The sequence below is a fragment of the Convolutriloba macropyga genome, chromosome 3, assembly GCF_964194025.1.
Source record: "Convolutriloba macropyga chromosome 3, txConMacr16.3, whole genome shotgun sequence".
In the NCBI taxonomy this organism is placed as follows: Eukaryota; Metazoa; Xenacoelomorpha; order Acoela; family Convolutidae; genus Convolutriloba; species Convolutriloba macropyga.
Window position 1 is genome coordinate 2,318,497 of NC_134470.1, and position 14,438 is coordinate 2,332,934.

Below are 14,438 nucleotides of genomic sequence, written 5' to 3' on the forward strand. Positions count from 1 at the left end.
GACTTAAAAAAAAGTAGAAATCATTAGTGATATAAAATGTAACTGATTGTTGCTTCTATTCAAAGTGCCCAAAGAATTCGCTTCTGAATATGGAACATTTTCTTTGTCAATATGTCTCCTATTTTCACTCTTTAAAATCATTTACGTCTGGTTCTTTTTCAAACGCGAATAATAGTAGATACTAATGAGTGAACTTTATTTCATATTGAGAATTTTGTGGTACCGATTCTGAAAAAAAGCTTGAACAATCAATCTTGTTGTTTCTGAAAGAAAAAGGAAAATTAAAGGAAGCTTGTGTAGATTTACAAGATCAATTTAAAGAACAAAATTGAAAGAACAAAATTTAAAGAACAAAATTTAAAGAACAAAATTTAAAGAACAAAATTTAAAGAACAAATTTTAAAGACCAAAATCAAAGTGCAGTGAGCAAATCCTAGCTTTCAGGCTGTAAAAAACAAGCAGTCGTTCTCTTAGTACTCGGAAACAAAACAACACGATAAGATCAGTAGAATGATACCATCAAGAAAACAAAAACATCATAACCCCTTTAAGATTAGATCTCGTAATTTACGTAGTCATTTAAGAAAGAATCAAAAGAAAAAACCAGCGCTAATGATACCAACTTAAAGTAGAAAAACTTAATGAGTAATCATACCTTACAACCCCTTAAAATTCGTCATTGAGAAAACAAGATATTGATAATCACAATTTTGAAATCATTTTTCTCGTCAAGTCTACAAAAATTGCTAAGCATTTGATTCTTTATTTTTTTTCGAAATTCTACGAAGTCATTAAACATTCAGGTATTAAGACAAGCAGTTGGACATGTAGATGAACGTAGGGTCAAAATTACAAACAAAAGAAATTAATATGTTTTAGTTTAAAAGGTCTGTATTTTGAGTTTGAAATTTCTCTCGGACATTTTTTGTGACACGCGCTCAGAATTTCGGAAAATATCCTCTGACTATCTCTTACTGAGCTGCGCTGCTGCTTTTAGATAGTGGATAACGGGCCGCAAAAGGGGCTGCTTTTCACAGATGCTATCTGTTAATTAAATAATTTTCTTCATTAAATTTTAATGGCTCGACGACGAAGTCCTTGAGTCCTTGGTTTTTTTTAATGTAATGTGTGTTTTTTATAGCTGCGAAGCTGCAAGCTGAGCGAAGCTATATTGCGGTGATCTTGGTTTTTTACAATTCAAAGAATTTGAATTGTATTGGGGCGCTGTGTTTTTTTTTAAGATCTGTTTTTCAATGACTTTGATCTTTCAAATCGGGATAAACAGGTAAAGCCCAGCGGGCATTAAGTTTCATTAGAGGCCCAAAGTAGGCTTTAGTAGTCCTTCAAGTGCTTAGGGTTGTGCAGCTGCTGGGATGGCCTTAATTTAAGGTTAAAAGGTCATTTTTAGGAGTTTTTGAGCTCAAAATGGTGCAATTTTTCATGCTTTTTGTCATTTTTTTGTTTGATTAGTCTGAAGTTGAAGTTTTTAATAGTTGATGAAGGCCTTATGTGAGATAAAAATTACTTGTTATGACCATTTTATGAGCTATATTTTTTGGTACCACAAACATGAACACGCAAAATGATACTAATTTTTGCAATTTTTTTCAAGTTTTTTTGACAATTTTTGTCATTTTTGGAGTTTTTCCAGCCTCATGGGTCAGGGAATCTCCTTTAAGGTTTCATAATAGGGCACTGCGTAGGTTTATAGAAATTCTAGATGTAATGGAATGGTTTTCAACATTTTAATGTCTCGATTTTTAGCATTTTTTTTTGATAAAATCTGTATTTTTTCTTAAATTTTCCTAAAATGTTTGTCAGTTTTTGATATTTGTCCATTCTTAGGTGTCAGAAAACCTATTCCACGTTTTTATGGGTCTGATAAAAGGGTTGCTGCATGGTTGTTACTGTCAAAGGAATTTTTTTCAACAATTTAGCAATTCGAATTTTAGAAATTTTTTGATAAAATTTAAAATTTTAAGTTTTTTGAAAACGTTTGTCTTTTATTGAGTTTTTTTGCCCCAGTTGCAGGGTAACCTCCTCCAGGGTTTGAAAGTTTGTTATAACATAGTTGCTAGGGGTTAAGGGAATGGTTTTTAATATTTTAATGGAAGGAATAGGAATTTTTTTTCGAAATTTGATTTTTCTAAAAACTATTGCTTATCGATCTTGTAGCCGTTGAATTTTTTAAGGCTTGGATTTCAGTTACTGGATAGCCTCTATAGACACAGAAAAGATTCGGAAGATATTAATATCAAGTTTTCAGCAACCTTTCATTAACATTTGCAATTGATTTTTAAAAATTTTTCTCATTTTCTGAGTTAATCGATCTTCAAGGGCCAGTGAGTTTTTTTCAGGTCTTGCAGATATAACCGATTTAAGATCCGTAGTTTGTTTGGAACATATTTATGAAATATTCATATTTAAAGGGATTAAATTTTGTCTTTCTGGGTAAAAGTTTCAAGAGTTTTAGCAATGAGTATATTTTTGCTTAGTTTGTTTGATTGTTTAATTGCTCTCAAACGAAGTTTGTAGCAATTATATTAGTCCTGTCGGTCTTTTTTTTATGCGATTTTTCGCTTGACCAATTTTTCGTCTGACGCTTTTGACTTTTCGTCCTCAAAAACGGGATAAACAGGTAGCGCCCAGCGGGCATTATGTGCTCTTAGAGCCTTTCAGGTCTGTTTCAGCTCAAACTGTCTTGGAGACTTATACTTATACTTATGGTGTGAGGGGCGGTTCTTAGAGATTGACACCCCCCCCCCTTTGTTGACCCCCCACCCCCACTATTGGCTCCACCCCCCCCCGTGGCTAGCTACTGACCAAGCCAACCGCTCGCCGGTCGTTTGAGAGCAATTCGCCCGACGTTAGTCGGTTATGTTTTAACTTCTCAACGTTTTGATGATTTGGTTGGTTGGCATCGTTCAATTGATGTGCTGGTCAGGTAGAGCACGTCTAAGTTTTTTATTCAATTCTTTGAATTGTATTTCAGGACTTGTCCTGCTATGTTTTTTTTGTTTCGTCGTCTGACGCTCTTTTTTCGTTTTACATTTGTTCACACAGCAAAGCTGAAAGTCAAATTTTCTGAATGACTTCTTCCTCTCACTAACGGCATTTGCGCGCGTGACGTCATTTCTCACTCACTTTTGCAAAAGTTTTTAGTTTATTTGCGTGATTAGATTTTGATCATCCGTGACTTACCTCACTCAATAAAATGACTTTTGCACTTTAAAACTTAAGTTTAGTTTGAATTTGTTTAAGGTCAAAGGAACTGATTTGTGCAGTAAAGGTCCCTAATAAGAGGCTTCTGCGGAATGAATTTCAACTAGCTTTATTAATTTATCGCTGAATGTTTTTTACCTCGTTTTTTTTTGAGAGGCGTCAATTTTTCAATTTAGATCTGTATCTACTTCTATCTCTATTATATGGCACGCAGGTCTATTCCTTCGCAGCTATTCCGGCAATCTGCCGGCTATGTTTGGTACTACCGACTTTTCCTCTGATTGTTTTTTCGTCTGTCCATTTGAGTGTTCTTTCTCGAAAAGAAGTTCAACAGGTACAACCTTCACTGTCACCTCTACACAGCTTTCTTTCTGTATACAATTTTTCTACACACCTTTATCTCACTTGGTTAAGCTTAAGCTAGCCTCCTTAAGCCCCAGCCAGCTACTGACGAAGCCAACAGCTCGGCAGTTATTTGAAAGCAATTCGTTCGACGTTAGTGGGTAAGGATTTACTCCTTTCCGTATGCGATGGAGACAAAAGATGGGACAAACTAGAACCGACGGGCACATGAGTTCAAAATTTTTCCGTGAATTGTTACGCACTGAACTGAATTTAAAACAGTTATCGAATTTAAAAACAGACAAAATTGTTATTTCAAATAGTGTTAATTAAGACAGTTCAGTTAAATAGTAGGTGTTTAGAAATTCCGGATGCGTGCTATCAAATTTCGGCTAGTTTGACGGTTTAACTCAATGAACGACATTAACTAATAGAATTCGCAGTTAGGAAAACTTTTAGATACTTATTAATAGCCGCACAGGGATAGCTGGGGCTATTATTGGCCTTCTCTTGGATTTTTATTTCGTCGATTGTTACGACCATATGACGTTACAACCACCCCAAATCTGTTTTTTGTTCATTCTTTCATGCAATTTCTACTGAATGGCGTACGTGACGTAAGTTTTCACCCTTAATGGAGCATTTTTTGTTCATTCGAGTGCTTCTAGAACTGGCTATTCTTTACTTTAAATCAAAGAGATAAGGTGAAGGGAATGTGTGTGTCACTTAAATTGAATGTTATTTGAGAGCACCTAATAGAAGCAGCAATTAGTTATACAAATTCGTAATCGAAATGCAACATCTCCGCATTTAACAAAAAATTATTTTGTTTGTTTCCTTTGCTGGTGATCCTGTTGAGACTGCAGATCTAGAAAGGTTTTGAGGCTATTTTCTGTCAATAAGCCAGCTATGTTCATTTCTTTGTGAAGATGTTGTTTCAACAGTGATTCAATATAGTTCCCATGTCACGGCGTTTAAGACAAAAAGAAGAGATAAATAAACTGAGCTTTACTTTCAATCTCCCGTTGTTTTTTTTTCGATTTGTTTCAGATGCTTTGATTTGAATCGCAGTCTTCATTTTACGCGCTGACTTCAAGTAGAATTAACTTACCAAAATTTTGTTTCTTTTGCTCCTAATGTTAAATGGTTAAATGTGCTTTTGAGCAGTAGTTGCCCAGCAACGCAATCTAAAATGAACAAAATCAATAGCGAAAAAGGAAAACAAATGTTGGGTGTATAATCCCTTCTTGACAGTATGATACCTTCACAAGTGTTTTTTTTAAGTCTTTATTGAAAGTCTAATTTTTAAGGGCTTTGGTAGATACTGTGAGAAATTTTTTCATGTTGTATAGATGCTTTGTTTTTTCCTCACTTTTTTGGGGCTGTTGTCCTAGATAGAATATATGAGCGGAATCTGTTGTCAGAACTAATTAATTATGGACTAAATTGCATGAGATTTTTTTGGGTTATTTTCACTTGAGTTAGAGATATATCAATTATGTTTTGTGAGAATAATTGCGGAATGAGCACGTAATTTTAAAATCAGGCTGTGTGAAAAACCGATTTCAAATCTTTCTGATTCTTTTCGAGTTGCATTTAACTGCACAAACCTTAATTGCATCTAGTTCCCAGCTACCTTTTTAGATTTTTTAGAATTCTTTGAAAGTATGCTTCGTGCGTCGTAATTACGGAAGCAAAAAATTGCCTGCTAATCCGAATGTTCTCAAATTTTTGCCCGGTTTCACTTGAGCTTTTAGGAAAAATGCAGTAGGTCTTGGCAGATTTTGCATCAGTTTATCAGAGATAAATTGTTTAAGTGATTATTGGAGCAGCATTTGTTTGTTTTGACGCTTAACTTAAGTTTATCTGTCTCCTTTTTATATACTCAATTAAGAAGAAATACCAAATCAAACAATAACTGCTAACGAAATTTTGTACTTTGTACTCGTGGAAAAAATATACCGTCTGTTTCTTGGCAGTTTTGTCTTGGCAGTTTTTGTACCTAATGGAAATCAGGCGTTCACGTGTCGCCTTTTCTGAAAATTTGTGTAGCTTTATTTATTATCGAATCTTTTCTATCTTTGGGTCTTGTGGTCAGCGCTTGTCAGTTATTTGGACTTTCATTTCGGACGTGTTATGCTGTTTTTGAAATATATGTTTTGCTTTTGGTCAATTGTTCCCTTTTACGCAAATTTTATATTTGAAATCTACTGCTATCTGACACTCTTCCTAAAATTGAACTTTAAAGTTCCGTTGAGTCTAGCATTTCGGATTCTTACATCCTTGCCGTTGTTAGTTTTTGGTCCATTTAGATTTTCATCTTATGAATTAATTTTGCCTATTTTAGTCAACAGCAGGTGCTTCAGCTATCGGTGGCACTCTGATAGATATCCAAGGTGACACTTCGCCTACACCTACACCCCCTCCTCTCCTCCCCAGAGGCACCACTGGTCCAGATGTCATTCCCAAGAGGAGTCCTCCGGAAGTGCCCCCTTTACCTCCTCAACTGCAAGACATGTACCAACCTCCTGCGACATCACCACAGCCACCGTTAGTCTACTGATACTTTATTTACAGCTAATTTATCAGCTAAGTTTGTCTAATATATTGTGACTCTTTCTATTCCTTATTTCTAACAATGGCTTCCTAAAGCATGTCGCATAACATTTACGGTTATGTTTACCATCACTAGCTTACATTTTGAGCGTAACCCGATTCCGCGTAACCCAAGTTCTTGTAAATACCATGTTTTAGTATAGCAAAACGTAATTTAGTTACACGCTCGGTCAAATTTGACTGAGGTAATTCAGGTCTGTTTTTGCGGTGCAATGAAGAGAAAACGGCAAGCCTCAAGGTGCAAAGAAAAATAGATATTTTAAAGGTTTGCTTCATAGCAAATTTTGTTGGAAGTATTGAGGACCTTCCTCTCTACCTGTTGAATTTTGGCTCTCTACTAGCTGTTGGATTATTTTTACAAGACTGATATAGTAACGATTCGACTTTTTTGTCGAATAGATTTAAGATGTGTTCGTAAATTAATTGCATCAAAATTAAATTAAATTAAATTAATTTGTTCCTTCAGGCATCAAATGGTACCTGAAGAGGACAGCTGAAGAGCGGGAAAGCTCATCTAGCAGCTGCCCCAAGAAGTATGAAATCAAACAAAGACAAGGAAACAAATAAAGACACGATAAATACAATGAATTGCGGAGTTCAGATTCAATTTAAAACCGTCAAAAAAAATTAAGTAGATACTACCTTATATAACTTATATATTGGTGCAACCCCCGACGGCATGCAGGGCGCCTCACAGCGCTGCCGACTTGAGAGTCTAAGTACATTCTGAAATGATTAGAATGACTTTCGAGTGCTCAATTAAGGCCACCTCGTGAAGAGAGGTTCAGTTCCACACCTTTGAGCACTGAAAGACACCCCGCACAAGCCAGAGGTTGCACCAACTCAAAAACAAAAGCAATACACTTTATGAGACTGTAGGGTTTATATTAAGGAAGTTACAAAAATTTTAAAACTATTTGAAAACTAAATCCACAAGTTGTGTATCGAAGAGTAGAATATTATCTTTAAAATTATGAACAAAAACGTCTATTTGCGATGTTGTCATAGGCTTATCTACATTTAAGCCAAAAGAGAGCAAAACGTTATACAACTTTCCACCTCTACACTTTAAAGAGTTTTTTTGGAGCGAGTTCTTAGCTCTGAAAGACTTTAAAACACCAGCTGCTGATGCGCGCGTATTTCTGCTTATGCTGCAGCAATTAAAGTAATCCTTAAAAATATATGGACAGTATCCATTTTTAGATCTTAGCACAAATTTAAGTAAATCATAAATATGAAGCTTGAAGACATCGAGAACGCCTTCTTGGCAAAACAAATCCTCAGCGGAATCAAATTTCCTTTTGAAGTTTATCAGTCTCAAAAACTTCTTTTGCAAAAACTTAATTCTATTAAGTTTAACTTTGCTGCTGCAACCATATACCAGGCAGCCATATTGTATTTTTGGTTTAATATAGTAATCATAAAACTTTAGAAGAACGTGTTTCGGTAGAAAGTATCTCAGTCGGCTGACTAATCCTACTAGTTTTGAAACCTTTTTACATACAACGTCTATATGTTTTTCAAAAGTTAGGCTATTATCAATCTGAACTCCGAGGTATTTAGAACATTTAACTACATTCAACACTTCGCCATTGATACGTAGAGAACCTACTTTACTCTGCCTAAATAGTAACAATTCTGATTTGGAGCTGTTTATGGTTAACTTATTTTTTGCTAGCCAGCTTGAAACTGCATCAAGATCTTCTTGAAGGCAACTAGTTGCGGATGATGTTTTCAGCTCGAAAGATATTGATGTATCATCTGCATAATGCAGAACTGAGCTATGCTTGCAAATTGAATGCATATCATTAATGTACAGCAAGAACAACAACGGACCCAAAACGGACCCTTGTGGCACTCCACATTCCAGGGTTTTATAGGATGACATGACACCGGTATGAGAAACACATTGTACTCTTTGACTTAGAAAACTTTCAAGGATCGCTTTAAAAGGACCTCGAATACCAAAAGTTGCAAGCTTTCTAACTAATATTTTGTGATCAACAGTGTCAAACGCTTTTTTTAAATCTAGGAAAATACAAGCGAACAACTGCAAGCTGGATGAAGATTTTATATTCTCTGTTAATTCAGCAATAGCATCTACGCAAGAAAACTTAGGTCTAAAACCAAACTGTTTACTGTATAGCAAATCGTTCGTTAATAGATGATCCATTAGCCTAGCATAGATTATTTTCTCAAGCACTTTACTTAGACTAGTTAAAACCGATATCGGTCTAAAATTGTCAATTTCGTCCGAACTTCCGCTTTTTGGCAGCGGAACAACTTTAGCTTTTTTCAGTGAGCTTGGAAAAAGACCATTCTTTAAACATCCATTGATCATTATGACTAAACGATCAAGGATAACAGGTAAGACGATTTTTAATGACTTATTATTAATGCCATCACAACCTACACCTTTGGAATCAGATCAACTCATAACGATCTGACTTATTTCTTCAGCATTCGTGGGGCGCAGCCAGGCAGAAAAGGATGGTTCTAAAACATCATCTTGATCACAGTCACTGAAGTTAGCAGAAAGAGATGGTCCAATGCTCACAAAATACTCATTCAACACTTCAGAAACTTGAAGAGGATCGTCAACAAGCTTCCCATCTTTACAAAGTTTGACAGGATTGGAGGGCTTCACATTTTTACCGAGTAAGCTATTGAAGAGGGGAAATAATTTACTCGGACTATTAAGTGCTTGTGATACTCGTTTGGTGTAGAACTCTTTCTTTTTAGATCTCATTAAAGTAGTCACCTTATTCCTTATCTGGCAGTATTTAGTTCGAAGTTCTTCGCTGGGAGACAGAATTAATTTCCTAAAAAACTTATCGCGCTTTCGAATAGCATTTCTCAACTCCTTGGAGCGTACCCAGTTCTTTTTCTTTTTTGGCACTGACACCTGGCAGGGAGTGAACCTATCAAGCTGACAGTTGATCATGTTGATGAGGACATCAAAGGAACAATCGAGCGACACGTCTACGGTATTCTCGAGATCACTGTCAAGAGCTGATAGAAAAGTACTTACCACGTTTTGATTGGCAAAACATTCGAAATTCCGGGACATTTTTCTATTATAACTAGCAGCTAGCACAATAGAAAATGAAACGGATATAGGATAATGATCAGTGATTGTGGAATGGAAAATCGACGGGGAATGGTAATCGCAGAAATTGGTGACAATGTGATCCAGGCACGACTTTGATGTCTCAGTTACCCGAGTATGTTGGTATATCAGTTGTGAGAACCCATTGGAGGAAATGGCGATAGAAAAAGCAGTTTGAGATGGTCCAGTTTTTAAGAGATCAAGATTGCTGTCACCCATAAGAAGCCACTTTCTGTCTCCCGGCTGCTCCAGCAACAAATCGAACTCGTCCACAAAAGACGGAACGTTAATTTGAGGTGGTCGGTAGTAGGCACCAAAACCCACCAAAGTGCTCCCTGCCTTGCACTCAACTAGGAGGCATTCGAATGCCTGAGTGGTCAAGTCCAGCTTCTTTACAATTGTGAGGTCATTCCTCAAGTATAGGCCTACGCCTCCGCCTCTGCCTTCCCTGTTTTCATTTATTAGCTTATGGTACCCATCAATGGCGAAGTGTTCAGTATCATCAACAACATCAGAGAGCCATGTCTCACTTAGAACAATTGCTAAAGGCGGATATTCACAATTCGTTACAAATAAACAAAGTTCATCATAATGTTTGCGAAGAGATCTTATATTAAAATGGACGGCAAACTCAGTCCTCTTCAATGATTGTCTCGCCTCTGTCAAATGAGTCACTTGTTTCTTCGATCCGAAATGTCTCATGTTCTCTTGACTGGTATTTAGCATTGGGGGTTTCCGATAGCAAGCCTTTCACGTAGTCCACTAGCGCATCACTGTCACTTATCCGTGCCTTCATTTCTTGTAGTATGTCTCTAAGTTCTTTCCTTTCTTCAACAGGAGATAGGTTGGTCCGGTTTCTTTTCAGTGGCGGGATTCTCAGTGACAACGGGGTTCCGGGATGTATCAGGGCAGGTTTGACGAGAGAAGGCATTGGTGTTTCAATATCGTTAGTCGCAGTAGCAGGGTGTCGGTTTCGAATTGGGGTGTGTGCTGACGGTGGCTTGGGAGCTTTTCTGGACTTCTCCGCAACATCTTTTAGCTCAAGGATATCCTGTGTTGAGTTGATGACTTGACTGACTCGTTTTCCGTCTTGAACAACATAAAGTAAAGGCTGCGAATTGTACGTTGATACAAAGAGGTTGTGTTGCTCAGCAGCTTGCTTCAGTTCCACATCGTACTTAGTCAAGCGTTCGGTAATGAAAACTGGCTTCAAGTTGGAAGGGTTTTGGTACGAACATAGAAGTCTCTTTCTTGCCCAAACCCGGTCTTTTTGATCATTGTAAATGAACTTAGCCACTATTTTCGGAGGATAGCTGCTTGTTCCTTTGCCCAGAGGATGGCAAGCCTTTAGATCTTCTTCGCAAATGTTGACTTGTAGGATGTTTCTCATGAACGCCACAGTATCCGACAGATAGGAGCCATGCTGGCCTATTGGAAGGTTATGAAAAATTAGACAATCTTTGGACTCATAACGCTCAAGCTCATTCACTTTGATGGTTACTCCTGTCATCTGGGACTCAAGCTGCTTTATTCTTTCTCCCTTGCTTTCATTTTCAGTCACGAGATATTGCATCAGGGTTTTGACTGATTCCTCAATATTTTCGGAGGCCATAACACGCTGGAGATGTTCGGGAATATTCATTTTTCGTAGGGGCATCAAGATGATACTGCTGATAAAGCCACCCAGTAAGGCTGTTTTATGCACTATACAGAGCTCTGAAAAACTTTAATAAACTTACCAAATAGTGAGTCTATTTAATAAGTTTATCACAACAATTAGGCATCGATAAAGTTAGTATTAAAATCTCATGTAGTACGCCTTTAGGTTGTTCAATTAAGTACGCTAATTAAGTTGTGTAATAACTTGTCCCTCTGAAAGCGTTTTCATAAACACTGCAAAGCTGTCTGTCTTTAAATCTTTTGATTTTCTGTTTTGAATCTTTCTCATGGTCTTTATCATTTTGACTAAGAAACCGAACCCTGTAAATTTGACGAAAATACAAACAGAAGAAAAAAATTAAAGTTTAGCAGGTCTTTGGTTATTTCAGAGTAAGTCCAGGAGTTGGAGTGGTTGGAGGGTCTGGTGCCTCGACTGAGATGCAGGCGGAGATAGACTACTTGATGAGCGAAAACGAGCAGCTGAGAGAAAGACAGAGACAGCAAGAAGAAGAGATGAACAGACAAATTCAGGAGATACAGGACCGATTTATTCAACTCAGAACGGTCAGTCTGCAAAAAACTGAGCGGAGATGAAAATTGGTAGTTGGTAAATGTTTCCCTGTCCACTGGTAGATTATGATCCTGTAATTTGTTGGTATCCTTAAAAAGGAGAAATTGTGTCCCGAAGTTGTTAGTTTGAGCCATTATACTGCCCAATTCCGAACAGCCCCGCACCCTATAACCTTAGTGGGTTATAGAACCTATGAACCTCAAATTCCAAGATACCGTAAATATACCACGGTGGGCGTTCATTCACACTGAGTTTTTTTTTGTTTAGGAGAACCAGCAGCTGAAGAAGGCGTCAGCGGAGGCAGAGGCCAGAGCCGACCAGTTGAGTGATCACCTGGCAGAGCAGGAGCAGATGTACACTGACAAGTTGAGAGCCAGTGCTGAGAAGTTTAACAAGATCACCGAGATTTACACTAAGCTCAGAGAGGACCACCTTAAAGTCCTCAGAGCGGTGAGTGCTAAAATTAACAAAACGCTTCATTGCTACGTTTTGACGATTCAATGAGATATTGTCAAGAATTGAAGAAAGAATTGAAATTAGCTTCTACAGACGTTATGTCAATTCTCTGTGTCCACATTCCGATTTTGCTTATTTTCAACGCTAAGGCCAATTTAAGTTTTTATAAGTTTGGAGCAATTATATTAGCCCTGATTGTTTTTTCATGCCATAATCATAATAAACTTGAAGTCGTTGTTTTTCATGCCATAATCATAATAAACTTGAAGTCGTTGATAATGTTCTTCTGCGTTTCATTTATTCTGACCTTTAAGACAAAAAATTGTTTGGGTACCAGAGGATTGTCATGAGAATCCCGATCTGCGACCTAATTTTTGTAAACTAATCAAGTGCATGAAATCTGATGGCTCATGCCATCCGTGACAGGATAGTGTGAAATTTTTAAGGGTCATTTCATTGGGGTAGTACTGGCCAGTCTTTTAACCATCAGAGTAAAATCAAGGATGTTGGGTAATATGCGTTTGCACATTATTCTCCAACCCTGCTCATTGACAGTTTTTTCTTAATGATCTACCAAATGATGAAGAGAAAGGAAAAAATTAATTACTGTTTGAAACATTGTGTATTAGTATGAAAAGTAATTGAACTGAAACCTTTAAATGAATTAACTAATACGGAATTAGAAAACTGATGAGATCTGCCCTTAATGAGACTACGAGACAAGACAAAACACAAAATAAACAACAACAAAAAACATTAGTTTCGGTCAAAACTCCTAAAAACATTAAAAAAATATTTAGTATCAAAGTCAAAATATTATAATAGTTAGATAAAACCTAAACTGAACAAAATATCTTCTCCTTCGCTGGACAGCAGATGGGGCCTATCCTTATTACGATAACGTAACAATTCGATAAAAAAGGAACAAAAAAGAGCACTGTACTTCAGCAATCCCTAGTATTTTTGAAATCAAATTAGTTCACAAGTTGAGACAACCATAAGCGTTTTACAGAAATAACTACTAGAAAGGTTTACGTATAACTTCTTGGGAAGCCGATGGGACCTGTCATTAGTCAGACTAATTCATAAGAATAGAAAATAACCACTAATACGGTCAAAACTCAGAAATGCACGAAAAATTTATGAAAACAAGTTTGACGCCATTGACACCATAAGCTATTTAATGAAAAGGTCGGGCCGTATTTGGACATCTATTTCTACTGAAGTGATTATGTGAATATGTAACAAGAAGAAACACAAATATTGACAATTATGACATTTTCATGAAACCCATTAAAAATTGTCAAGTAGGATCTGTTTATAGAACTTCATAGTGCCAAAGTCCTGCAACCATTGGTAAATGTATAAAACCAGTAAAGTTACACTATCACACAACTTTGCGCAGAAAGGGTAATATTTTAAAAGATACAATGATACTTTCGGAGACGAATAAATGTTAAAAGCATTAGAACCATTAGCCATCAAATGGAGGCATCAAATAGGTTTACTTATACCTGTTTAAGAAGCCAATATGACCTACCATCAATTAGTCATACATCTACAGGAACAATTAAGGTAAAAAAACTAAAGTTTTATACAAAATTGGGAGGATTGAATAATGTACTAAAGAACATCAGACGTGTAAGGAGAACATGATAGAGGGTTAATTGGGTCTTCTTTCAACGTCAATAAAGACTTTAATTGATGTGATAATTCGATAATGCATCAAAAAGAGCCACAAATATTCGAAATTTCTCATGAAATTTTGTATCAAAGTCAAAACAAACCATTAGTTCCATGTCAACCTTTTTTTCCTAAATTGGGAAAATGAAGTCAATAGAAGTACCTCAAATCTCAAATTTACGCTGAAATTTTAACCTCGAAAGCTCTTCAAAAAATCGAATAAGAAAACAATCTTCTATATTTTTTATAAGATAATAATTTGTTCTAAGCCCGACGGGCATGCTAATTATACGCCTCACATTTGTTCTTTGAATATATTGATGGGTCATAGTTGACTGAAGAAAAAAATACCATTTAAATGTTACCAAAACGTGCTATGTCATATGACTACCAAAAACACAACAAATAGGTAAACACCAAGATATCAATGAAAAATGCAAGAAAACGGTGAAGACATTAAATGGTTTTTTTCTGAAAATATTTTGCATTTTAAATCTCTTTTACCTTCAGTAGGAGCGGTCGTTGTTGTGATTATTTTCTAATGAAATTTCGTGTCAAATTATTAAATCATTATAAACATAGAAGCGCCAAGCAGACCAACTGCTTTACAAGAAAGAGGATAGGACCCAACATTAATGAGTCTGAGCTGAAAGTTGACCGAAATAAAATTGAAAAAGTGGTGATGTTCAAAAATTCTCTGTACGATTTTGAAACTAAATACATTCGAAGTCATAAGAGACATTAGATATCAAATGAAAACAATTGATAGGTGCGCTTCAC

At 36.4% G+C, this 14,438-nt stretch overlaps 2 protein-coding genes across 4 annotated transcripts in view; one reads left to right on the top strand and one right to left on the bottom strand.

Annotated features, from left to right (window-relative positions):
• Nucleotides 1–11,070, bottom strand: part of LOC142335868 (KICSTOR complex protein ITFG2-like) — a 408,175-nt gene extending 397,105 nt beyond the window's left edge. For both annotated transcript variants that reach the window (XM_075384203.1, XM_075384201.1), the window contains exon 1: nucleotides 11,040–11,070. The gene's annotated coding sequence lies outside the window, so the exon portion shown is untranslated. The remainder of the gene's footprint in view (nucleotides 1–11,039) is intronic.
• LOC142335865 (huntingtin-interacting protein 1-like) overlaps nucleotides 1–14,438 on the top strand; it is a 107,271-nt gene that overhangs the window by 41,347 nt on the left and 51,486 nt on the right. For both annotated transcript variants that reach the window (XM_075384195.1, XM_075384196.1), the window contains exons 11-13: nucleotides 5,912–6,114; nucleotides 11,338–11,512; nucleotides 11,787–11,969. In XM_075384195.1, the coding sequence (XP_075240310.1) occupies nucleotides 5,912–6,114; nucleotides 11,338–11,512; nucleotides 11,787–11,969 (561 nt within the window). The remainder of the gene's footprint in view (nucleotides 1–5,911; nucleotides 6,115–11,337; nucleotides 11,513–11,786; nucleotides 11,970–14,438) is intronic.